At 41.4% G+C, this 25,371-nt stretch overlaps 1 protein-coding gene across 1 annotated transcript in view; it reads right to left on the bottom strand.

The window, feature by feature from the left end:
- The window catches only part of SPAG17 (sperm associated antigen 17), a 236,047-nt gene that overhangs the window by 35,536 nt on the left and 175,140 nt on the right, over positions 1 to 25,371 (bottom strand). Inside the window, exons 34-45 of the mRNA XM_086717947.1 lie at positions 21,239 to 21,427; positions 19,444 to 19,589; positions 19,210 to 19,340; positions 17,364 to 17,491; positions 15,367 to 15,549; positions 14,297 to 14,410; positions 13,733 to 13,778; positions 11,743 to 11,842; positions 11,478 to 11,525; positions 8,459 to 8,558; positions 7,652 to 7,754; positions 6,209 to 6,340 (exon numbers count right to left, since the gene is read on the bottom strand). Of these exons, the coding sequence (XP_086574073.1) occupies positions 6,209 to 6,340; positions 7,652 to 7,754; positions 8,459 to 8,558; positions 11,478 to 11,525; positions 11,743 to 11,842; positions 13,733 to 13,778; positions 14,297 to 14,410; positions 15,367 to 15,549; positions 17,364 to 17,491; positions 19,210 to 19,340; positions 19,444 to 19,589; positions 21,239 to 21,427 (1,420 nt within the window). The remainder of the gene's footprint in view (positions 1 to 6,208; positions 6,341 to 7,651; positions 7,755 to 8,458; positions 8,559 to 11,477; positions 11,526 to 11,742; positions 11,843 to 13,732; positions 13,779 to 14,296; positions 14,411 to 15,366; positions 15,550 to 17,363; positions 17,492 to 19,209; positions 19,341 to 19,443; positions 19,590 to 21,238; positions 21,428 to 25,371) is intronic.

Genomic DNA, 25,371 nt, shown 5'->3' on the forward strand with positions numbered 1-25,371 from the left:
TCTATCCTGTGCCAGGCACTACTCTGAAAAGCATTTTACAGATACTAACTGATTTAATCTCGACAACCTCATGATGCATATTACGTTATTTCCCCTTTCCAGAAGAGGAAATGGGAAGAGATAGTGGGGTTAGACAGTGTGCCCAAGGTTACGCAGCTATTCCATAAGGAGCCAGGTACAGCCTGTCTGTACTCTCAGCTCTGCAGGTCACCAGGCTGCCTCCCCTAATACCCCACTGGACCGCCCCTGGGCTTCAGCAGGGATTGGAGGAGGGGGAGGAGTGCTTTGAGGCGCTTGAAGCAGCTGATACAGAGGTACTTCTCATATATCTATATCTATATCTATATAGGTATATATAGATATATACACACACACATATATACACACATACATGTATATATATACACACATATGTGTATGTATGTATAAAATATATAAATATATATTTATATAAAAATTATAAAATTTATATATATAGGGGCGCCTGGGTGGCGCAGTCGGTTAAGCGTCCGACTTCAGCCAGGTCACGATCTCGCGGTCCGTGAGTTCGAGCCCCGCGTCGGGCTCTGGGCTGATGGCTCGGAGCCTGGAGCCTGTTTCCGATTCTGTGTCTCCCTCTCTCTCTGCCCCTCCCCCGTTCATGCTCTGTCTCTCTCTGTCCCAAAAAATAAATAAACGTTGAAAAAAAAAAAAAAAAAAAATTTAAAAAAAAAAAAAAAAAAAAAAAAATAAAATTTATATATATAAATATATATACGTGTGTGAAAAAATATATATAAATATATATACACGTGTAAAAAATTAATATATATTATATATAATATATATATAATATATATATTATATATATATTATATATATATATTTTTTTAATTTTTTTTCTTTTCAGCGTTTATTCATTTTTGGGACAGAGAGAGACAGAGCATGAACGGGGGAGGGGCAGAGAGAGAGGGAGACACAGAATCGGAAACAGGTTCCAGGCTCTGAGCCATCAGCCCAGAGCCTGACGCGGGGCTCGAACTCCCGGACCGCGAGATCGTGACCTGGCTGAAGTCGGACGCTCAACCGACTGCGCCACCCAGGCGCCCCTATATATTTTTTATTTTTTATTTTTTTTTTAGAGACAGAGAGAGAGAGAGAGGGAGACAGTGTTAAGCAGGCTCAGGGCCCAGCTGGAAGGCTGACACAGACCTCCATCCCATCACCTGACCTGAGTTGACCTGAGCCATAATCAAGAGTGCAGAAGCTTAACTGACTGAGTGGCCCAGGCGCCCCCAGAGGTGCTTTAATATTTAAATTGGGATGGTCCCACTTTTGGGGGGGGGGGTGTCATCTGAATATGACCGCTGGGCCCAATGCCCCTGAAGAAGCCGTCATGGTTGTCTGCTTCCCCGCTGAGGCGGACGACTGTAGTATTTATTCATCATCACTCTTTTTTTCCCTTCCTCGCAGAGCACGTCTTCCGTGCACGTGGCGCATATTTCTCTGCCCCACTGACACTGAACTCAGCTGGTGGGGGAGGGCGTGGTGGCGGCGGCTCCTTCCGTGTGGGGGCTGGAGCACCCCTGACAGTCACCCGCAGCTCTTGGGGCGCGGGTAGAAGTCTAACCACTGCCTCTCCGGAGGAAACCTGCCCTGGTTTGAACACTGTGCCCAGCTGCAGCATTTGCTGATTTCTCACCGGGCCTCCGGCAGCTGTCAGGGCGGGGCGGCGGAACGGGCGCCGGGAGGTGGGGGCTCTCTCAGAGCTCAGGGGCCTGGTGGCGCCCCCGTGCGCCCGCCCGCCGCTGGAACAGAGGCTGCCGCAGTCCACCCGCAGCCCCCAGACCCTTACAGCGCTGGCTGTAAACCGCTACGGGATTTACACAGTTTTGTTGCAGCAAATGCCGACAAGCACCTTGTAATTGTACAAAATCCAGACCTCCTCGAGCTGACGCTGTTGCTGACCAAACGAGAACACTGAACTATTTGTTAGTTTCCAGTTCATTTCTGCCTTCGGGCTTTGGAAGACATGCCCCCTGCCCATCTCTCACGCGCGCGCTCTCTCTCTCTCTCTCTCTCTCTCTCTCTCTTTTGCATAAAGTATTCTTTGCTCTTTCTTACATCTGGAGGGCAGTGTAATAAAATATAGAGAATGAGGAGTCAAAAAAACTCGTTTTTCTCCCCCAGGCTTAGTTCCAGATTCCCTGTATGAGTTTAGAGGTTGCTTGACTTCTCTAGGCTTCAGGTTCCTCAAGTAGATGAAATGGGGGTTGTCTGAGGTGATCCAATCTTAAATCTTTAAAACCTACGAAATTTTATCTTATTCTCCAAGGCCAGCTCTCCTATAAAGCTTTCCCCACTCTTCCTGTTTTGCACTTCCTTAAGCTTTATTGTTTCCATCCAAACTTAATTCACCACTTTTAGTGAGTCCAGTTACCGTCTCGCATCTCAGCATCTTGATCCCTACAGGTGCAGTAGGTGTCCTTGTTCCAAAGACTCTTCCCTTCTTCCAAATCTCCTGTTTCTTTGAAGCTCGTGCCATCAGATTATTACCTATGACGTCTCCATGATGTACTTGTCGCTTACAGACCTCTGTCATTCCCTTGATTCACTGGAGGTCTTGACACCTCGGATGGACTTCCACTTCACCTGTTGACATCACCTGGACAAGCCACCCAACCCACCCCCCACCGGTCCTCTCTGATTCTCAATCATCTCCTTTCTTCCTCTTTTCCTCTTCTCCACCCACAAGCTCCCATGGTCAGATCTCAACTTTGCCAACACCAATAATTTTGCCGCTTTCACAGTCTCCGTGTCCACTTTCCTCTCTAGAACACAACCTAAACTTCCAGCCCATTACTCTGTCGTATCTAGCAAACGATCATTTGGCCTTACTGAGGCCTCTAATCAACTGACACTGTCACCTGAAAACAATCAGTCGCCCCTCTCTTGTTTTGCTTTCTTGTTTCTCTGGAATGGACTTTCTATTCTTATCATTATATCCACTCCTTTGCCATCAGACTCGCTCATCTGTCTAATACCAAACATGCAAACCCACCTGCCAATGTACCCATATTCCTTCTCCTCTCTCCTGTCGCTGGATGAGGTGGCCCTATGTACATCCAAGGTCAACTCGGACACTCAGGGTTTGCCGCAAACGTCACGTTCTCTCACCTTCTTTAGAACTTTGCTCTCCTGCAAGCAGGACCTCTTCTCCTGCAAGTTCTCTCTTGCTACTGAATTACTGTCTGCAAGTCAACATCCTCCAGTGTGTCAAAATTTTTTAATCTCTCCCCTGGTCACACATCTGCCTCGGCTGCAATGCCGTTCCTCTGTTCTTTTCAGCAAAGCTCTCGGGTGAAGCTGTGCATTCCTGGTTCCTCTTCCACCGTTCTATACACAGCCTGCTTCAGTTGGCTGCAGGCTCCTCCAGGCCCTGAAAGGGCTCTTACCAAGATCACCAGTTATCTCTATCTCCCCCAGTCCCGTGGGTATTCTGCATCTCCCTTGGCCCTTCAGGGCCATGTGATCCACTGGAAACATGGGTTTTCGTGCTCCTGTTCTTCTCCGACCTCAATGGCTTCTTCTTAGTAGCCTTTTCTGGCCCTTCTTCTGCCTGTTACATTCTAGAGTCTTCCCTAGGGCCATGGTTCTCAAAGTGTGATCCAACATCAGCACCACCTGAAGCTTGTTACAACTACAAATTCTCAGCCTCATAACTGGTCACAGAACTCATCCTGGGAACCACCCTTGGTTCCTCTTATTCCTCAGCTCCACATCCCGGTGACCCGTGAGTCCCTTCAGCTCTACCTCCAGGGTGGACAGTCCCAGTTGGTTTAATCCACCCCCCCTGCCCAGACTCCACGGCCTTAGCCAGGTCTCTGCCAGTGCTCACATGGCCTGCCTCAGTGGCTTCCTCCCAGCCTCCGCTTCTCCACTCCCCTTACCCCACCCACAAGCTACCGGGTAATCTTTTTAAAATACAAATTATAGGGGCGCCTGGGTGGCTCGGTCGGTTAGGTGTCCGACTTCGGCTCAGGTCACCATCTCACGGTCCGTGAGTTCGAGCCCCGCATCGGGCTCTGTGCTGACGGCTCAGAGCCTGGAGCCTGTTTCCGATTCTGTGTCTCCCTCTCTCTCTGCCCCTCCCCCGTTCATGCTCTGTCTCTCTCTGTCTCAAAAATCAATAAACGTTCAAAAAATTTTTTTAAATAAAATACAAATTATAGTTGTGTAAACTACCCTGTTCAAAACCTTCCAGTGGTATTTGAAGAAAACTGTACACGGACTAAAACCCCAGACTCCTTATGCACCACCGCATGGTTTTATCTTTATCCCTCCCTCTGACCTCACCTTCCTTTACTTCTTTCTTTGCTCATTGTCTTCTAGCCTTATGCCCATTTTCCTGCTTCGTCTCCTCTAAGGGTCTTCAAACCAGCTGTTCACAATACTCGCCCCCTCTCTCTCCCCCAGGGTTGGCATGGCTGGCTCCTTCCTGTCGTTCTGTCTACGCTCAGATGTCCTTTCACAGAGGGGCCTCCTACGCCCCTAATGAAAGGCCATCCCTCTCCCCAAGACATTTTCCATACCTTATGTACGGTTTTACTCCGTGATAACATTTATTCCAACCGCAATTTATCCGATTTACCTGTTTATTGATTTATTGTCTAGGTCTGCCCGTGGTCTGTACAGCTCTATAAGACATAGGCTTTTTAGCTGCTGTATTTCCATGCCTAGAACAATGCCAGGTGTACAATAGGCATTGAGTAAATTGTCCACTAGATGAATAAACTTTATAGAAGAGATAACCTAAAATTGACTTTTTTTTATTTTTTTAACATTTATTTATTTTTGGGAGGCAGAGCGAGACAGAGCACGAGTGGGGGAGGGGCACAGAGAGGCAGGGACACAGAATCCAGAGCAAGCTCCAGGCTCCGAGCTGTCGGCACAGAGCCCAACGCGGGGCTCGAACTCACGGACCGCGAGATTATGACCTGAGCCGAAGTTGGACGCTTAACCGACTGAACCTCCCCCAGGCGCCCCAGAAGAGATAACTTCGAAATCAGGAAGGCAAAAGGCATGTGTAAGGTAAATCCCTTAAGTCACTCGTAGAGGTGGCAAGATGCTCCCTCTGGGAGAGGTAAAACTAAGACCTCTTGGCCGATTCCCATCTCACTTTCTGTTTTGTTTTGTTTCTTAGTATAATTTATTGTCAAGTTAGCTAACATACAGTGTATGTTGCTCTTGGTTTTGGGGTAGATTCCTGTGATTCATTGCTTACGTACAACACCCAGTGCTCATCCCAACAAGTGCCCCCCTCAAAATGGACCATGTCCACAGGAGTGAAGGGGTGCAAATTCATCTACACAATTTAAAATACTCTGTTCTTTTTTTTTACGGATCAGCCATAAAGTTGAATTAACTTCAGTGAAATCAGTGTGATTCCACTGTAATTACAATTATTTTGTATTATTCCATACTTTAATTTCTGCTACAAATGAGATGGTGTGCTGTATAGAGACTACACTTTATGTTTCTCTTCTAGCACCTGCAGACCAAGAAAGTACCTGAAAAGGTGGGTAAATATGAGTCCAACCACCAAATTACTGGCTGCTCAAAAAAAGCTACCAGGTTCCTGACATTTAGTAAGTATTGCAAGCTCTCAGATCCACGAGGGATAAAATCAAATAATACAATGTAATAAATTAATTAAAATAAATAATTATATACAATAAAGAAATAAAATACAATAACCGTCTAATACATATTTGCCATTTTTTCCTTTCAATCTAGGACTTGCAATCATTCTCAAAACATTTTTTTTTTTCAACGTTTACTTATTTTGGGGACAGAGAGAGACAGAGCATGAATGGGGGAGGGGCAGAGAGAGAGGGAGACGCAGAATCGGAAACAGGCTCCAGGCTCTGAGCCATCAGCCCAGAGCCTGATGCGGGGCTCGAACTCACAGACCGCGAGATCATGACCTGGCTGAAGTCGGACGCTTAACCGACTGCGCCACCCAGGCGCCCCATCAAAACATTTTTTGAGATACTTAGATGTGCGAAGAAGCCTTACAAAGTGCTTTAGTTCTGGGCTCTGTGACCCACTGGAATTTTTTCTGTAACCGCCAACCAGACCCTCAGCTCCCAGTGTCATCTTCCCTCCTCCAAAAAGAGGTAACATTCAGTTTCGAGAAAGAATGAGATAAAGCAAATGACTGCCATACCTGCAATAGGTTTTGCCAAATTTTCAGTTTGGTTCTGGTCAGCAGACTCCTTGGCATCTACAAAACTCTTGAGTTTTGGAACACTCGGTGTTTGTGGGGACTCCTGTCCTGAAACTGTTTCTGGCTGGGAATCTAGAAAACCCCAAACAAATATTATAAAGTGATACTCTGGGCAATGAGATAAGAACTACTGATGTTTGTATTCTTCTTTACAGCAAACAAGGTGCTCCCCACACCCCTGCCTTTAGAAAGACTAAATGGAAGAAAGCTTTTAAGAGGCAAGGATTCGTCATGATATGATGCCACGTTTGCCATTAACAGGATGGTATACGCACTCCCCAGGAGCTAGATGGTTCCGCAAGGCAACAGAGTAATTATCTTGGTTGGGTTATGCAGCAGAAGCCAAGTAATTTAGCCTACTTTTACCTGGCAAGAGTAACTGAGCTGTGATTTTTGTTTTTAAAGTTTCCAATCTTGAATCCGTTCATTATTATGAAAATGTAGCTCTTTATTAAGACGCGTCTCTCTAAGAAATCAGTGCAACATGAAATACATTTAAAATACATCTATCAAGGACTGGGGATGCAAATAGTACATTTCAACTTGCATGTGGGCCACCCTGGCTGAATGGTGGTTGCTCCCTGGAGGATTGTTGAGAAACCTGTGGCCTCGCCCCCTTGCAAGGGGACAATAGGCTTCATTGATTACAGTTGTCTGCCTGGGGACAGGTGGGCACCAGCACCATCAGCCTTCGTCTCTGATTTCTTCCCATTTCGTTTCCAAGTCATTTTTCCAGCCTTAATCTTTGCTTTGCAGACTCTGTGGTAATCAGATGTTTTCTTTGGCTGTGCTCATTCCAGGCAGCCGAACCTCTGCTATTTCATCCTCTTGCATTTCATCCCTAAATTCTCCAACATGCATCTCTGGGAAAGGAGACCTTGTTCTACACATCCATCATCACACCCAAGAAAACTCAGAAAAATTCCACAGTGCCCCCAACTAACAGTCCCCTACTCCAGACTTGTACAGTTGCTCCAAAAGATCTTTGATAGCTGTTTATTTTTCTCAACTCGGCTTCCCTTCACTATAAAGACACATTTTCCTCCTTATTATCGGGTATTATGTGAGCTGATACCTCAAGCCTGTGTGTCTGCCCTGTTCTCCTCCAACCTTTCATTACTCCCTTGCCTTACAAATCAGTCAGGTCTTCTAAATATTCTTAGGTAAATTTTAAGCACACCGGAGGAAAACTAAATTCGATTTGTATCTTGGCTTCCTCATATAACTCAGCCAAATTTGTAATACACAAGTCACAATAGGTTATGCCATCAGCCGTTACTGAGACAAGAGGCGATAGGAACTAGTTATGTCCTAAGAGGCCATTGTTAGGCATTCCTCATTTAAGTTCAGTGACAGGAACAGGAAGCTACAGAAACACATTACCTGGAGGAAGATCGGATGTTTTCTGAACAGCTGTTTCGTCTGCGGCTTCCGCTGTCTTTGGAAAAGGAGGCAAGTTTTTGGAAAGCGTATCCAGATAATGAAACTGAAAGAGAAATCCAAAAGACTTACTTTAGACTTATGCATGCCTGGAAGGCACCCTCCACAAGCATGTTAAGTTGAAGAGCAATGATGAAACCATTTTTCTTTTTTAAGGCTCTGAAACTGAAAGTTTTTCAAGAGACCGTTCAACTCAATTCTAGATTTTGTCATTCTGTCCTAACTTCCTGTAACTTCTTCTCAGGCAGCTTCCGGTTAATAATAGCACCTGGAACATCCATAGAAATACATCAAGCTCTAAACACATGAGGATATTCACTTTGCTGAAAAGTTCCAAGGTTTCATGGGAGTGCTCTGTCTCCTCGGGCTTCCAAGAACTCACAGTAATTTAGTGCTGTTTCAGCAGCTGATGGATGCAGAAATCTTAATGGGATAAAAACTTCAAAATGGAATTTATGGGATAAAAGTGGGGAGAATTCAACTCCCAAAAGGACTTGAAATAGATGAAAGAGGGTGATTAATAGTGATAATGCAAGGTATGAAGTTGGAGTGGTAGTAATAAATTGGCAAGACCTGAAATTAGTTTTCCCCCTCAAATGCTCTTGAGGACGTGGATTTGAAAGGTAAAGTTAGTCAGCTGGGCTGATGAAGGAAGGAAACATCAGGAAAGGTAGGTTACATAATGACACATGCATTGCATCAATCTCTATAAAGATTCTTACTTAATTGTTGTTAATTACGTTCAATTACCTTAGACTGACATAACTTGCTCATTTCCAAGTTGAAGTAGGGTGATATTACTTTGTTCCTAATTTCCATTAGGTAATTTTGTGTGGTTTCAATATCCTTCCTGGTTGATATTTCCATAACGATGCAAAAGAAGACAGAATGTTTTACAATGTTATTCGCTTGTGTTTTACCTTTAAATCCTGCAGAAAATGGGATCGCTAACAATAAAACGGATAAGAACTCATCAGACAACTTTTTTTGGTCAGCTTGCTTTGGTTCATTTTCTGCTCTTTCTAGAATCAGTCACATTCCCTACTTCAAAAATCAGCTTTCATTTAAGGTAAGAAATAATGATACCAGGTGGGAGTTTGGTTTTACAGTTGATCTCAAAAGACTAAAATACACACGGTTGACCTTTTTTGCGTGTCTTTCAATTCTCTGAGGTTTAAAGGCCAGCTTGATTCTACCAATTTCCATGATTTCAGTAGCAAGGGTAACAGAAACTAAAACCAAAACCTCAGCAGTGGTTTGTGAATCGTGTGATCAGTGATTACAAAGTAAAATAAAAACAATCATGATAATTCTGCTAATTGTCTTTCCAGTATCAGAACTCTCTGTTGGGGAGGCGATAGACCTCTAAAGACTAGAAGGCTGAAGACTTCACTTCCCAGCCTTTCCTATATATATAGGGAAGGCCAGTAACTAGTAAGCTGACATCACTGGGTAAGACTCCAGATAGCCTTTAAAGAGATCTAACTCAGCTGGGAGGCTTTCCCTTTGTCCTTGCCTCACCTCTTTTCCAGTAGGAAATATGGATGAAATATGAATGGAATGAAATATGGATGAATGAATGAAATATGGAATGAATGGATGAAATATGGATGGAATGGCTGCAGCTGTGGCAGTGATTTTGCAACCATGAGGCAACCTTGAGGATGGAAGTCATGCACCACTTCTGACTTCTTTGACATCAGGAAAGATAAGCTTCTTTCTTGTAAAAGCACTGATTTGGGGGGTTGTCTGTTAAATGTAGCTGGACCTCATCTTATCTGAAATAGTTCTCATTTTTAAGTGCGTCTCACATGCCAGAAATTTTACAAAGTGCTTTACACGTTTAATCTTGTAATAACTCCGTGAGTTACTCTTATTATGCCCCTTTTATTGGTCAAAAAACCCCAAGGTATAGAAAGGCTAAGTAACCTACCTTGAATCACATAACCAGTAAGAGGTGAAGTCTGAATTAAAACCCAGGGTGCCTGCCTCTGAGCCCATGACCTTGATTAGTGCAAACGCTAGTCAACTGTTAGCTGCCCAATGTCTGGGCCGAGACACCTCCGATATTAGGCGGCCCAACACCCTCCTGTTACAGATGAGCAAACTGAATTCCTGAGGTACATTTTACTGATGGAAATCAGTAAATTGGGAAATGCTGATTTATACAAGGTTGAACACGTTTTGTTACCGTAGGACCTAGGGTGCACCGTGGCTCTCTAAAAAATAAGCACGACCAGCTGACATCACGCATCTGTACGTAACCAAGTTGGAACGGACTCTCGGTCGGCTGACTCTAACACTAGTGTCCTTTCTCTCACACTAGCTTGGCCTGTCAGGAAATACTGCCCGAATCAAAATAGCATCTTACTGAAACAACTTTAATTTCCCATTACGTTATCTTATCTCTACTGCCTCACCTGATTCATCATCAATCTATGGCAGTGGGGCTACTGCCTTGACAGGAACCATTCTCACACAAGAATAAGTCCTCCAGTTGATAACCTCCAATTCCTCTCTGCATTCACCTTTCTGATTCTTCCACGGAACCTGACCTTTTTGTGGTTCACCTTCCGTGCCCCTGAGACCTTCTCATTCCTTAACCCTCCTCCCCAAACCCATTTTCCACGCTGCCAAAAACTTCTCTTTCAATGACACAAATCTAATTATGCGTTTCACTTTCTTCTTGAAAAACTTTCATTGGCTTGCCAGCATCTACCTGTGGGTTAAAATCTGAAAGTGTTCATGTTTCAAGAACTTTAAAAATGTGAATGGGTAACACAGACACATAATGAAAAACAGGATTAAAGAGTATGCAATAAAAAGGAAGTCTCCATCCCACACTGTCCCCTAACCTCTCGGTCGGCTTCCCCACAGGCAATCATTGTCACTGGTCTAGAAATCAGGGATATTCCATGAGACAACGTATACCTTCTAGTTTGACCTTGAATACAGGGGTGGCCCATGAGATGCAATGTCCTATCTCACCACTTCTCCCGTACATTCTACAGGGTAACCCAGGCATTCTTTTGAAGAAGAATCTTCATCCTTCCTCCAGTCATTGTGGAGAGGAGTCATGCAAATGTGTGCAAGTGTACCATATGTACTACTGGATTCTCAGTAAATACATCTGGCTCCCTTTCCTCACGGGGTGGTATCTTTGGCTAGGAATGAAAAGCACAGGGGCGCCTGGGTGGTGCAGTCGGTTAAGCGTCCGACTTCAGCCAGGTCACGATCTCGCGGTCCGTGAGTTCGCGCCCCGCGTCAGGCTCTGGGCTGATGGCTCAGAGTCTGGAGCCTGTTTCCGATTCTGTGTCTTCCTCTCTCTCTGCCCCTCCCCCGTTCATGCTCTGTCTCTCTCTGTCCCAAAAATAAATAAATGTTGAAAAAAAAAAAAGAAAAGCACATAATGCCTGGAACACATTCTTCACTGAGTTAGAGGAATCCTTGAATGTTTATGACTAGTCTCTTAAGTTCTAGAATATTTATTAGTATATTCGAATTGCCACAGCGCAGAGAATACCTGAGAACTTTCTTGCTTACAAAAAGGAGAGGATCTGCATGAGGGTCAAATGGGCTTCCCCTGGAGATAGTGACAGCCTCACTCATAAGCGGAGTAGCCACTTGGCAAAAATGTGGAAGAAATTCAGACAACGGCAGGGAGCCTAGGTGGTAGGACTTTTCAACCTAGCCCACTCTAAAATTCCTGACTCTACAAAACTGGCCATTTTCACATGCTGATGGATACCGTGCTTCAAGATAGAATTACCTCTTATGTTCCAACTTTTCTTTCCAGTGCTTTCCTTTTGTTGTTTGCCTGCATGAAAGGAAAGTATGATGAAAAAGGGCAAGGCTCTCAGCTTACAAACAATAAAAGAAAAACCTCTACTGTGTGATAAATTGTTGGCAATGTCGGAGATGAAAGGCTGAGGATGCACTGATATAGTCACCCCGAGGTATGATGCCACGGCTCTCCATTTCCTCCATCACTGTATGCTTAATACTAATTGGAACACATTAAGGGATCCGCTTACCTCCATTTCCTTTCAAAGAAATCTGCATCAGTTGTCTCTGGCAGACATTCCGGAGCGGCAGGCAATGATTGCTTGAATAAATCGGTTAGGTGGGCTGCAACTTTAAAAATAGATGCATTTAAATTTATCCTCACATCTTTACGGCACCACATACAATCAGTGCCTGGTGACTCACTTGAGAGGTTTTCTAAGAGCTTATATTTAATCTATCAAGTGTTCACTAGAATTTCCCTGACCAAACTGTAGTATAACAGTAAACCAGACCACTTTTATCAAATATTCTATTAGAGAACACACACCTTACTGTCCAAATGTAGAATGTAGTGACATCTCATTCATCCCACATCATTTGGGGAATCAGTGTTTTACCTAACTGAATTTCTTCAGATCTGAAACACCAAAACTTTTAAAAAAAATTAACCATCTTACTGAAACTGTTTTTCTAAAAAAAAAAAAAAAATCTAAGGGTCTGAATCTAAGAATATTAACATGATACAATGGTTGTTTGATAATCCGGGCAGTTATTCTGAGTTTATTCCTCAGATCACGATCTCAGTGGGATGTTAACAAAGATTAAAAAAAAAAAAGTTTCCGTGTTCTATCTGAGCTTGGGAAATACTGATTTATACAAGGTTAAATATGTTTTGTTACTGTAGGACTCAGCATACACTGTGGCTCTCTAAAAAATAAGGAAATATGCAGCATTATCCAAACTTACTTTATCATAAAATTCATTTTTGGTGCAGCCATTTCATAGACTAGTGTTTCAGGAAATAGTTTGGGGAGCATTGACTTAAAATCACCACCACTAATATTGTGGCTGTAACTATGCAAGACCCTGTTTGTTTGTTGGTTTGTTTATATGTTTGAAAATATGTTTAGTTTGTTCTTCATTATTAGGCAACCTGCACATTTACCTCGATGGTGATTGTACCCCTCAGACCAGAGACCACAAATTCAAATGCTGCCACTTACAGTTACCGGATAAAGTATAGGGCATCCAGTTAACTTTGAACTCCAGATGGACAACAAATAGTTTTTTGGTATAAGTATGTCCCAAATAGAACATTCAATAGAACTTATACTGAAAGATTACTTATTGTGTACCTGAAATTCAAATGTAACTGAGCCTTCTGTATTTTTATTTGCTAAATCTGACAACCATAACTTAATGGGCTGCCCAGATAAAAGAGAGACAACAGAGTGGCAGCGATGGGCTGTAACAGATTCTTCTGTTTGTGGTCATTCTAAAGGGGCAGCTTTAATCATCTTCAGCCAAATGTCACCATGCGGTAATGTCACATTTCAAGAGATGGAAAATCAGCTAAAAATAACTGTGTAAGCCAACCCTGTGGGGGACACATAAAACACATCTGTGGGCTAAATGAAGCCTATGGCTGCCAGTTTCTGACCTTTGTAATACAACCAAAATAGAAAAGGAAAAGAAAAGCCCAAACCACCAAATGCTTCCCTGCTTGTCTGCTGTGAACTATGAAATCATATAACTAAGTTCGCTGGGGCTATATATTCTCCAAATAAATATGCTTTGAATGAGGATATTTTCCAAGGGTAGACTGCTTGAGCTATATATTCAGTGTAAAATAGTGCAAGGTTTTGGTGGTAACTGTGTAGTTGCTCAAAAGTTCTGTGTGTGTGTGTGTGTGTGTGTGTGTGTGTGTGTGTTGGGGGAGAGCGTTGACTGGTTGGTTGTTTCCCCCTTCTGTCTTAGGTATGTTGGAAATACATGCTGAGGTTAACATAAAAGTCAAATGTCAACTGTTTTCATTCAACAAATGAAAGTTAAAGATAAATTAGATGCAGCCATGTTTCACAATGTAGGCTGAAAAAATACATAAATAAGTAATTATAATACAACATGGCCAATATGACAACAGAAATATATATATATACATGGTACTTTGCTCTCAAAGGAATGACTGAGAAGGATATTTAAGATTTTTAAATATTTTGCAGAAAAATATGTAGTTACCTTCAGTTACATGACTTTTTGTAGTTTCTTCCATTTTAGGGAACGACTGAAATGAAGATAGAATTCCTTAATGATGATGATTATATTACATACAAATTCACTTGGTTTTACAGCATTCTTCATGGAAAATTACTATCAAATGAATTCGTTTTTTAATGCCAGTACAAAATGTATTTGATTTTTTGTAGTCATTCCTTCCACACGACAGAATTTTTAAAAATGCAAGTCATTTCAAGTTGTAGAAATTCCTTTTTCTTCCTCCTTCCTCCTTCATTCACTAATTCATTCCACATTCCAATAAACATCATTTTCTCTGAAGACAGTATAAACTTTTATTTAAGAGCCTTCAGAATTATATACAGTTTAAGGAAGGGCCTAAGAAGCTTTTGGAAAATTCAATCCATGAGGAATCAGATTTTCCCCAGAAATAAGAAATTATAGGGAGGGAAGGCGAATGTTCCATGGAAGTGGCAGAAACAGCTATGAGGTGTAATATTTTGTCTTGAAGCACCTGATATTGAAACAACAGTGAAAACATTGGTACTGAAAACATTTCCTTCTCACCATGACGAGCTTGAGGAGATCTGCAGCATTGCCTCTTTCCTCCTCGGTTCTGGAATCCTTAACCGTCATTTCCTGTAGTTCATCTTCTTTCTTTAGAATATGGTTTATATAATCCTAAGTCAGCGGAATAAAATAAATCAATAAAAAACAGAAATGAGGCAGAAACACCAAAACAGTGAACATCAACTTGAAATACTACTGAAAAGGTAAGAGTATGTAAGTTCCCAGTGCTCAACAAACCAGTTACTGGTCGAGCAATCTGGAAAACCTTTTCCTTGATTACATTAATGAGCAAAGACCTGAAATGTCCAAAAACAAAGCTTGAGGGCCACAAGATCTTAGAACTATATGGAGATGCCACAGAGACAGCTAGCTCTGTGCTCCGGTGTCCTCATCAATAAAATGTACGGACTTGGGTTAGATGGTTTCTAGAGCCCTTCCAAGGGTAGTCTTTATGATCCTGTCTATGAATGTAAGTTTAGGCTTAGTCTATGCCTTGGCTTCCAAGAGAAATACACTTTACTTTTTCCATAAACATCTATTTTCATAAATAAATCGTCCCCCGCTGTATGCCAGGTGCTGGGTATATAACCATAAACAAAACAAATATAATCCCATTCAGAGACAGTTGACAAACTAGACAGTAAGATGCTATAGGTACGATGTGCACAATTAACTATATATTTACAAATTCTTAGACCATTTCCGAAAACCAACAATCCTTTTCTTCCATGGACAAGTAGCAGATTAATAAGCAGCTGTACTTTTTTTTCCAGAGGTCACAAAGCCAGTTCCCCATACAGTAAGAGAGAAGGAGGACACTATATAGTAATCGTATATAAAAGTTACCTATCTTTTCAGTGCGTTAGGGTCTCAATACTTCCTATACCTTCTGGGAACCATTGAGTATTTTCTACTTCTCAACCTCCTACCCTCTGGAAAATTGACATTCCTTTGTCGCATTAGATAAATATTGGTACAGTGACATAATTTCAGATTCCTCAGGAAACCAAGAGGAATGATTGCCCTGTTGCTGATTCCTCTGGGTCGGGTGACCCGGATTCCATTACCTTAAGGGAAATCTGCAGCTTTTGCTTCACCTCCTCTTTTATGACCTCGTGCTGGGTGAACTGGCGCATCTGTAGAACACTGGGGCTCTTGAGTATAGGGGCCGGCGCACTTGCTAGCTGTTTGGACCCAATGTCAAGGCCCTTCCAAATCTGAGTGCCAAATGGAGGTCCAGGAGTCTTCTTCTGTTAACAAAATGAAGCAAAACAACCACCAAAAAAATCAGAATGTTTTCGCTTTTTTTTTTTTTTTAACTGAGTCCTTATTATGTAGACACGATGCTAGGAACCACTCGTTAGGGAATACGGTGGTCAAAAACATACGGTCCCTACTCCCAAAATGTTTCTCAAATAGAAGGGAAATTGGTAAGAGAACTGGGCACGCTTTCCTCTTCATATGCGTTACCAGGAACTTGGATATATTAAAATCCTGTAGCATTATCCAGTGCTGTCCCACTGGATAGCATTTGGAGAGTAGTAAGCAATGTCGCATCATGGAAATGTAGCCTAGCTTATGAAAAATGCATAAATGCACTGTTGCTTTTTACCCACAAGCAGCCCAAGACATCTGGAATAATCAGGCTTTCACTTTCTGGTTTCATGTTCATGTTGACCTTAGAGAGATTCTTTGAGAGAGAAAAGTCATCCCATAGATCTGAGTGGTCTCTGAGCTCACTCTAGATTAAGCATGCCTCCAGAGTCTTCCCAGGGTCTCTTGGGGTACATATGTTCTGCCTCGGATTAGACTCACAGCTTTATGTTACCCTTGTAATTGATTTTCAGGAGTAGTGTGCTTTGATGCCCTACGTCCTGTAGCGTGCCTGATGTAAACTGCTATTGTAAACTGCTCCATTGTAAACTGCCTGGTCTGATGCCTGGTCAGTGATAACCCTGAGGGGCTTGCCTGGGCTGGGCCACTGTGACTGGGCATAGAAGGCCAGAGCCATAGGAGTTGCAGAGAAAGAGAATAAACTTCTTTCATTAAGCTCAGATGTGGCATGTTATTTGTCATGAAGCACTACTTTCAACCTGGATATAGCCTTAGTGAGTCATTTGGTGTGGCCTTTCTATTTTTCAGATATGGAAGTAGAGGTCCAGTGTGGCTTGTCCCCTATCCCACATTAATAATTGGTAGACTCAGGACTAGAATTCAGATGCTTTTCACTCATTGTGTTGGTTATAGCCGCCAAATTACAAAATAGGACTCAGAGGTCTTTGTTACCTTAAGTGTTCATTGTCTGTGCCCTTGCTATTACAAGGTTGTGCAGGGGAACCAAAATCATCATAAACCAAAAAACGTTGTCCTCCCCACCTAACACTTGAATGTCTCTCTGATCATATTATCAATGTCCTCATTGATCTAATAATTTATCATCTAACAATATACTGGGCCTATTACACAAATGGCTTGCAAAATGAAGTGTCAAGTCTTGCAAGGTATAGGACTTCATGATTCTTGCTCAAGATCTCTAAGACCTTTTCTTCCATTCTTTAAAAAGACTTTCAATGGAGCTTCTCTAATCTGACATAATCACAACGTTTACTTTTTATCATTGTAGTTGCGTATCCTTTGTATAGTCCTTCACATCATTCTTACGTGCTTCCGTTCGTGCATTAGTAAATTAGGCAAAAAAGGAGACCTGAAGTTGGGTGTTAAAACTAACAAATAAGAAATGAGAGAAGGAAAGCTTTCTGTATTGCATAGTATCAGTAATTCCATGATAGGAGAGGTATAACACGTGTTACTTAGAGTGGATATTTCCATACTATAGGAAGACGTTTGAGCCTGCAACACAGGCTAAAAGAAATAAAGCTAGTCAGGTGTATTTCTCCAAAATCTACAAATGTTAAAAGTCTTCAAATATAAAACTCCCGAGCCCATTAACAGTTTATGTAAGAATGAAAATATACGAATATAAGGGAGAAGACTGGAGACTCCAATCCATTGATGAAATAGATGTGCAATAGTGTAGTGACTTTGCAGCAGAAAAAATTTATACCTCCACTGAGGGAAACATCTCCCATGACCTTGACTGGAGATTCGGAGGAACAATTGTATCTAATTCTTTCTTCATTAGCCATGGTGATGCTTCACAGAAAGGGCGAAGGACAGTGATGCTCAGGGCACCTGGTTCAAAGAGAGTTATCAGTGGATCATTTCTCTATCAAATACATTCTGAGAATTCAATAGGTTTTCACTAAATTCAGCGAGCTTTTTGATAAGTGAGACATAGTGATTATGCTTAAGAAGCTTACAATCTAACAAGTAAAGTAAGGCTTTTGGCCACTGTAACACCTAGAGACTGGGTTTAGATCACCTGGAATTATTCATTGACACCTTACTATTCTTCAAAAACCACAACCAAGTCCTGTCGGTTCACTTGAGCTTACCCACTGACCTACCTTGGATCATCTGCCTCTGAGAGATGCTGTTCTGGGCTAGAGCAACAACTAGCTTTTCTACCCAGCTCTACTCTGCGAGTGAACCTCCCGCCAGCGGTCAGAGTGACTGATTATGTTAGTCCATGGTTTAAACTCTTCTTTGACTTCCCACTGTTCACAGGACAAACCCGAGTCCTCGGTGTTTTCTCACCCTGCCTTAACTTGCACTACCCCCTCCTTCTGTGCCCTGGCCACTTCAGCATTTTCCTCCCGGTTCTCCAAGGCTTTTTGCTTTCTGCTTTGTACTGTCTCTTCCAAGAAGGCTCTCCCTCCTATTTTAATTAACTGCTACTTATCCACCAGCTCTTGGTGCCAGTGTCTTCAGGGAAGCCTTGTAGACTACAGCAGGTTCCTCTGTTAATGCTCTCATAGAACCATATTCCTTTCCTTCACAGACCTTACCCCAATTTATAATCACACAATCACAGTTATTGTGTGACTATATAATTAATGCCTATCCTCTCATTAAACTCTAAGCACTATGAAAGCAGGGTCCACGCTGTCTTAGCTCACACTGTATTCCTAACACCCAGCCAGTGTGTTTGGCACATGCTGGGTTACTAGATGCTAAATAACTAACAGAGGAATTTGTGATGAAGCCTTGCACAACCAATCAGAGCACCCCACTCCCCATATTCACAAAGAACAAAGTTTATTTTATCACGCACACATGCATTGATACACTAAAAGATATAAGTGCGCAGATGCAGGCATATTCATAAATGAGTGCAAAGTATATACCACCAGAGAAAAGACGAAACATAAACCTAAGCACAACCCATTGGTTTCATTCACAGATAATATGCACGTTTATATCTATGTTTAAATGCACATATAACATACACCGATGATGCTTTCTTAATGCAATATGTATCTCGAACCCTTAGCCACACACTGATTTCTTTGAAATTGATGAGAACAGTATAAATACACAATAAATATAATTATATATATAACTTATCTTATATTTCAGGCTGACTTTCTAACTCACACATCAAACGTATTTTCTTTTCTTAATATATTAAGTTCATCAAGGCAACACCTTCAAAAAAAAAACTTACAAGTGATATCTCACTTTTCTTTGTTTTTTTTTCCCCTAGCCAGATGAAAGGAACACATAAATAGGATCACAGATACATGCCTACCGTACCTAAACTCCGATTCAATTCAGATCTGCTTACAGGTAGGAGAGGGGCTTATATACAGTTTACATACGTCGATGCCCAGATAAAGCTTGGAGTGAGCATAAGTAGCTGTATAAACAGGTTGACATGGCGATGTGGCAAGTAGAGTTGAAAAGGGAGAAAAAGGGAGAAAGTAGAGATGACGTGGGGGTGGACTGAATAAGGGGGCTGGATGCTGGTAAGGAGACACAATGACTTCCAGACATTCTGGATTCCCTACCTGGCTGTTCTTGTATTGGCTCCTGGAGAACTACAGTAGTTGATTCCCCGTGTGCCAAGGATAGGTATTCTTCTATGTCACTGTCTCGAAGAAGTTCCGCTCCTGATCCATCAGCATAAATGACAAAAAACCTATTTGACGCAATAAAATTGAATCGCGTGAAGTGTTCAGTTAAAATGCTCCTGAAACGTAACATTTAAAATAAAGGTCATGGTATTATTTTTATCATATTACCTGGGTACATGTTCACCATAGATTTGCGGATGATTCTTATAAACGTGAGTAGATGATAAACTATCATAGCCTTCAGTTTTTTCATTTGGATCATCTACCAAATTGTTTTCACATAGCATAGTTGATACAGTACCATCAGCCATTACCTATGGGACAAAGTATATAATCAACTAAAGAAAAGAAATGTCATAAAGCTTACATTTCTCATTTGAGAAAGCATGCGATCTGTTGGTATATCCAGAAAACCAGAGATATTTATCTCCAAGGTAATACACACTAAGTCCAGTTGGCATTAATAAGAGCAAAAACATCTCTACTTACAGACCACACCTAGACTATGAAGACAAACTGGAATATACTCAGAGTAAGGTGAGTAGGATCGCAAGGGACTCAAAATCTTATCTGAGCATTGGTTCACAGAACCGGGGATTTAACCATTGAGGAGAGGCTACCCATCTGAGAGTTGTCTTGAAATATTAAGAAAGTGGCAGTGTGGGAGAAGTTCATATTCTGTGGTTGCAAGTGTGGAATTGGGATTCATGAATAGACTAGAAAGGGAAACAGATTTAGCGTGAGAAGAAATGTTCTAGCCATCACTACTGTTTAGATCTGGTGTGGGTCTCTCCAGGAAGAGATGTAGTTCAGGCTAAAAGATCACTGGAGGGGATGTTCAAGAAGAGTATCAGTGCCTAGAAGAACGTTTGGCCTGAATGTCCCATGTGTTTAAAGCCTAGAGGGCTCAGGCCTATAAGGTTCAATTTCAATTCACTACAAATGAAAATCTGTTAGCAGCCTGAACTCACGCTGGAAAGACTCATTTAGCACAGAAAAAAACAAGCTGGATCAGGGCTAGTCTGCGTACCAAACCAAAGCTGGGGACTCTGTGCTATGGCTCCAAATCTGGAAAATCACTACACCACGTACTAGCTGATACACCGTCTTGGGTGAGGAGTGAAAACAAGGAGAAACGCTTGGAGCAGGGGCTGGCAAACCATTTCTGTCAAGGGCCAGAAAGTAAATAGTTTAGGAACTGTAGGCCATACAATGTCTGTTGCAACTACTCAATTCTGCCATTATATGCAAAGGCAGCCATAGACAATGTGTGAACAAATAAGCGTGGCTGTGTTCCAATAAAACTGTATAATGACACTGAGATTTGAATTTCCTGTGATTTTTATGTGTCATGAAATATTCATCTCCTTTTGACTTTTTGCCAACCATTTAAAAATATGAAAGTCATTTTTCTCTCAAGGGTCTATATAGACAAGTGGCCATGGTTTGCCAGTTTCTGGCCTCGCTATAAGAGGATAGCTGTGGTGTGGAAGGACAGAAAAACAGAAGAGAGAGCTCTACCATCTAACAGCTAAGCACCTGTCCACCTCCCCATCTTCACACCTACTAGAATCTTCCCTAATTGATATTGCGCACCACGGATTCCCCGCCTAGTCAAACAAACTGGTTCTCTCGCTTTAGCCTGGATACAGACCATTCTTACATCATTTCTTTCTCATTGGCATTATTTTAAATGTTTAGTAGTATTCCCCCCCTTCCGTTCGAATTCTTTATTTGGCTTTAACGTTTATACCATCCCAACTGTTAGGATTTTCTATACCCTTGGAAGTACACTTTAGAAGCAGAGATATTGGCATCCATTACTGCTTATGCTAAGTATTGGCAGCAAGTGGATAACTAATCCCAAGGCAGCTAAGGCATAAAGCTGAATGGAAGCTCTCTGGTCGAAATATCTCAAAAACAAAGCCCCAGCCTCTCACTCCACACTAATGGTGCACTTTACCTGAAAGGTATTTCCCTCAGGATCCAGGACCTCACAGATAATCTCTGATGTGTGCTTCATGATGTACCTGCTAGCTCTTAGCTGCTCACGTTTTTGGAAAGGATGGTATATATCACTGCTTGGTTCATGGCAATATATAGCTGAACAATCCCGATCAATGTGAAGGCAGCCTGTGTTGGGAGGTAACACCTAGAAGGGTAACAGAAAGAGAGAAATTATTTAGAAGCGTCTTGTTAAATTTCAGGGATTTGGAAAATCATTTCAGGAGAAATAATTATCTATAGATCTTAGCCATAAACTCTCGTTTCCAGGAAAAACACATTACCCAAGAGAGGACTTTGGCTTTGGGAAGGCCTCCCTGATAAAGAGGCAAACTGGGGCGCCTGGGTGGCGCAGTCGGTTAAGCGTCCGACTTCAGCCAGGTCACGATCTCGCGGTCCGTGAGTTCGAGCCCCGCGTCGGGCTCTGGGCTGATGGCTCGGAGCCTGGAGCCTGTTTCCAATTCTGTGTCTCCCTCTCTCTCTGCCCCTTCCCCGTTCATGCTCTGTCTCTCTCTGTCCCAAAAATAAATAAACGTTGAAAAAAAAATTAAAAAAAAAAAAAGAGGCAAACTGAATAATTAAGATATAATTTCTTCTGTGTCCTCATAATTTATCTACTCACTTTAATATTTCTTTTGGCATCTTCTTATTTAAGATATTTAATAAGAAAATAAAAAATATATATTTTAATTGAAATAAACACACTTGCCTCTACTCAAAATGTCTGGAATCCTTCATGTTCTTGGGCAAGAAGTAAGTCGAAGAGAGTCAGAAGCTATGGGACAAATGCTTTTAGGAGGTTTTAATTGTCCCCATTCCTCTGGTGGCTGACACAGTCCTTAAGTATTAGCTTTCATGTAAAGATGTGTGGTTCAGATAGACTCATTTTTGACACATAATTCACATACCATAAGTTCACCCTTTTAAAGTATACACTCAGTGGATTTTAGTTTATCCAAAAACTTGTGCAAACATTATCAGTAACTTAAGAGCATTTTCGCCATCCCGAAAAGAAACCGTGACAACCACGAGCAGTCACTCTGCATCACTCCTGCCCCTAGCTCCTGGAAACCAGTGGCTATGGACTGCTCTCTCTATGAACTTGAATATTTGAGACATTTCATACAAATGGAAGCATGCACTAGGACACGTTTTGTGTCGGCCTTCTTTCACTTAGCATAATATTTTCAAGACTCATCCATGTCACAGTATCACTACCTCATTCTTTTTTATGGATGAATCATATTTCATTGTCTAGATATATCAAATTTTGTTTACTTATGAGTTGATGGACACATGTTATTTTCACAATCTTGCTGTTATTCACAATGCTATCAACATCTGTATACAAGCTTTTGAGTGGACCTACATTTTAATTTCCCTTGGATATCTACCTGGGAGTAGAATTGTTGAGTCAGATGATAACTCTATTTTTAACTTTTTGAGGAACTGTTTTCCAAAGGGATTGCACCATTATGCATTCCTACCAGCAGTGCATGAGGGTTCCAATTTCTCTGCATCCTCCCTAACACTTATTATTGTCTGTCTTTTGTAGTCTAGTCATGTTAGTGGTTGGGAAGTGGTATTTCATCGTTGAATTTTTGCAATTCCCTGAAGACTAATGATGTTGAGCATCTTTTCATGTGCTTATTTGTCATGTATATATCTTCTTTGGAGAAATGTCTATTCAAATCCTTGCCCATTAAAAAAATTGGGTTATTAGTCTTCATTGTTGAGTTGTAGTAGTTCTTTATATATTCTGGATACTAGACTATTATCATATATGATTTACAAATATATCTTCCATTTTATAGGTTGTCTTTCCACTTTCTGGGTGGTGTCCTTTAAAACACACTTTTTTTCACTTTGACAAAGCTTGGGCTTTTGGTGTCATATCTAAGATGCCCTTGTCAAATTTAAGGATATTAAGATTTGCACAATGTTTTCTCCTAAGAGGTCTATAATTTGCATTTTTACAGTTAAGTCCTTGCTGCTTTTGAGTTCATTTCTGTGTGTAGAGTGAGGTACAGGTCCAACTTTATTCACCATTTGTTGAAAGACTATTCTTTCCCCCATTGAGTTATCTTGGCATGCTTGTAAAAAAATTATAGACCACAGGTTGATAAATACTTAGTTCTAGTCTATTGATATATATATGCCTATCCTTATTCTATTAAAATTTTTTTTAATGTTTTTATTTTATTTTTGAAAGAGAGAGAGAGAAACAAAGTGCAAGCAGGGGTGGGGCAGAGAGTGAGGGAGACACAGAATCCGAAGCAGGCTCCAGGCTCTGAGCTGTCAGCACAGAGTCCTATGCGGGGCTCAAAACCACAAAGTGTGAGATCATGACCTGAGCAGAAGGCTGATGCTTCACCGACTGAGCCACCCAGGTGCCCCAATGCCTATCCTTTTCTAGAACCACACTGTCTTGATTACTATAGCTTTGCAGTAAGTTTTAAAATCAGGAAGTGTCAGTCATCTAACTTCGTTCTTTTTCAGGATTGTCTTGGTTATTCTGAGTACCTCAAATTTACATAAGAATTTTAGCTTATCAATTTTTGCAAAAAAGGCAGCTGGGATGTTGATGAGGAATGTAGGGAGTACTGCCATCTTAACAAGATTTAGTCTTCCATAAATTTAGTATGTAATGTTTTTCCATTTATTAAGTTTTCTTTAATTTTCTTCAGTGATATTTTGTAGTTTTCAGTGTTTAAGTCTTATACTTGTCTTATTAAATTTATTTCTAAGTATTTTATTCCTTTTTTTAAAAAAAAAATTTTTTTCAACGTTTATTTATTTTTGGGACAGAGAGAGACAGAGCATGAACGGGGGAGGGGCAGAGAGAGAGGGAGACACAGAATCGGAAACAGGCTCCAGGCTCTGAGCCATCAGCCCAGAGCCCGACGCGGGGCTCGAACTCACGGACCGCGAGATCGTGACCTGGCTGAAGTCGGACGCTTAACCGACTGCGCCACCCAGGTGCCCCTATTCCTTTTTTTTAAATCCTCATCACCTCTTTCACCCATGCCCTACCCCCTTCCCTTTGGTAACCATCTGTTTGTTCACTAAAGTTAACAGTCTATTTCTTGTCTTGTCTTTCTCTCTTTTTTTTCCCCCTATGTTCATCTGTTTTGTTTCTTAAATTCCACATATAAGTGAAATCAGATGGTATTTGTCTTTCTCTGATTGACTTATTTCACTTAGCATTATACTTTCTAGATCCATCCATGTTGTGGCAGATGGCAAGATTTCATTCTTTTTCATGGCTGAGTAATACTCAGTTGTATATATACCACATCTTCTTTATCCATTCATCTATTGATGGACACTTGAGCTGCTTCCATAATGTGGCTATTGTAAATAACACTGCAATATCTTTCTGAATTAGGGGTTTTGTATTTTTTGGGTAAATACCCAGTAGTGCATTTACTGGATTGTAGGGTAGTTCTATTTTTAACTCTTTGAGGGAACTCCATAATGTTTTCCACAGTGGCTGCACCAGTTGCATTCCTACCAGTGGTGCAAAAGTGTTCCTTTTTCTCCACATCCTCACTAGCACTTGCTGTTTCTTTTGTTGCTGAGTTTAGCCATTCTGACAGGTGTGAGGTGATATTTCATCAGAGTTTTGATTTGTATTTCCCTGATGATGAGTGATGTTGAGCATCTTTTCATGTATATGTTGGCCATCTGGATGTTGTCTTTGGAAAAATGTCTGTTCATGTCTTCTGCCCATTTTTAAATTGGATGACTTGTTTTTTGTGTGTGTTGAGTTGTGTAAGTTCTTTATATATTTTGGATACTAACTCTTTATCAAATATGCCATTTGCAAATATCTTCTCCCATTCAGTAGGTTTTCTTTTAGTTTTGTTGATTATTTCCTTCACTGTGCAGAAGGAATTTTGATGTCATCCGAACATTTTATTTTTGCTTTTGTTTCCTTTGCCTCAGAAAACATATCTAGAAAAATGTTGCTAGAGCCAATGTCAGAGAAATTACTGCCTGTGCTCCTTCTAGGATTTTTATGGTTTCAGGCCTCACATTTAGGTCTTTAATCCATTTTGAGTTTATTTTTTTTGCATGGTGAAAGAAAGT

This window comes from Puma concolor, chromosome C1 (assembly GCF_028749965.1).
Source record: "Puma concolor isolate L17-30 chromosome C1, mPumCon1.1.hap2, whole genome shotgun sequence".
Taxonomy (NCBI): domain Eukaryota; kingdom Metazoa; phylum Chordata; class Mammalia; order Carnivora; family Felidae; genus Puma; species Puma concolor.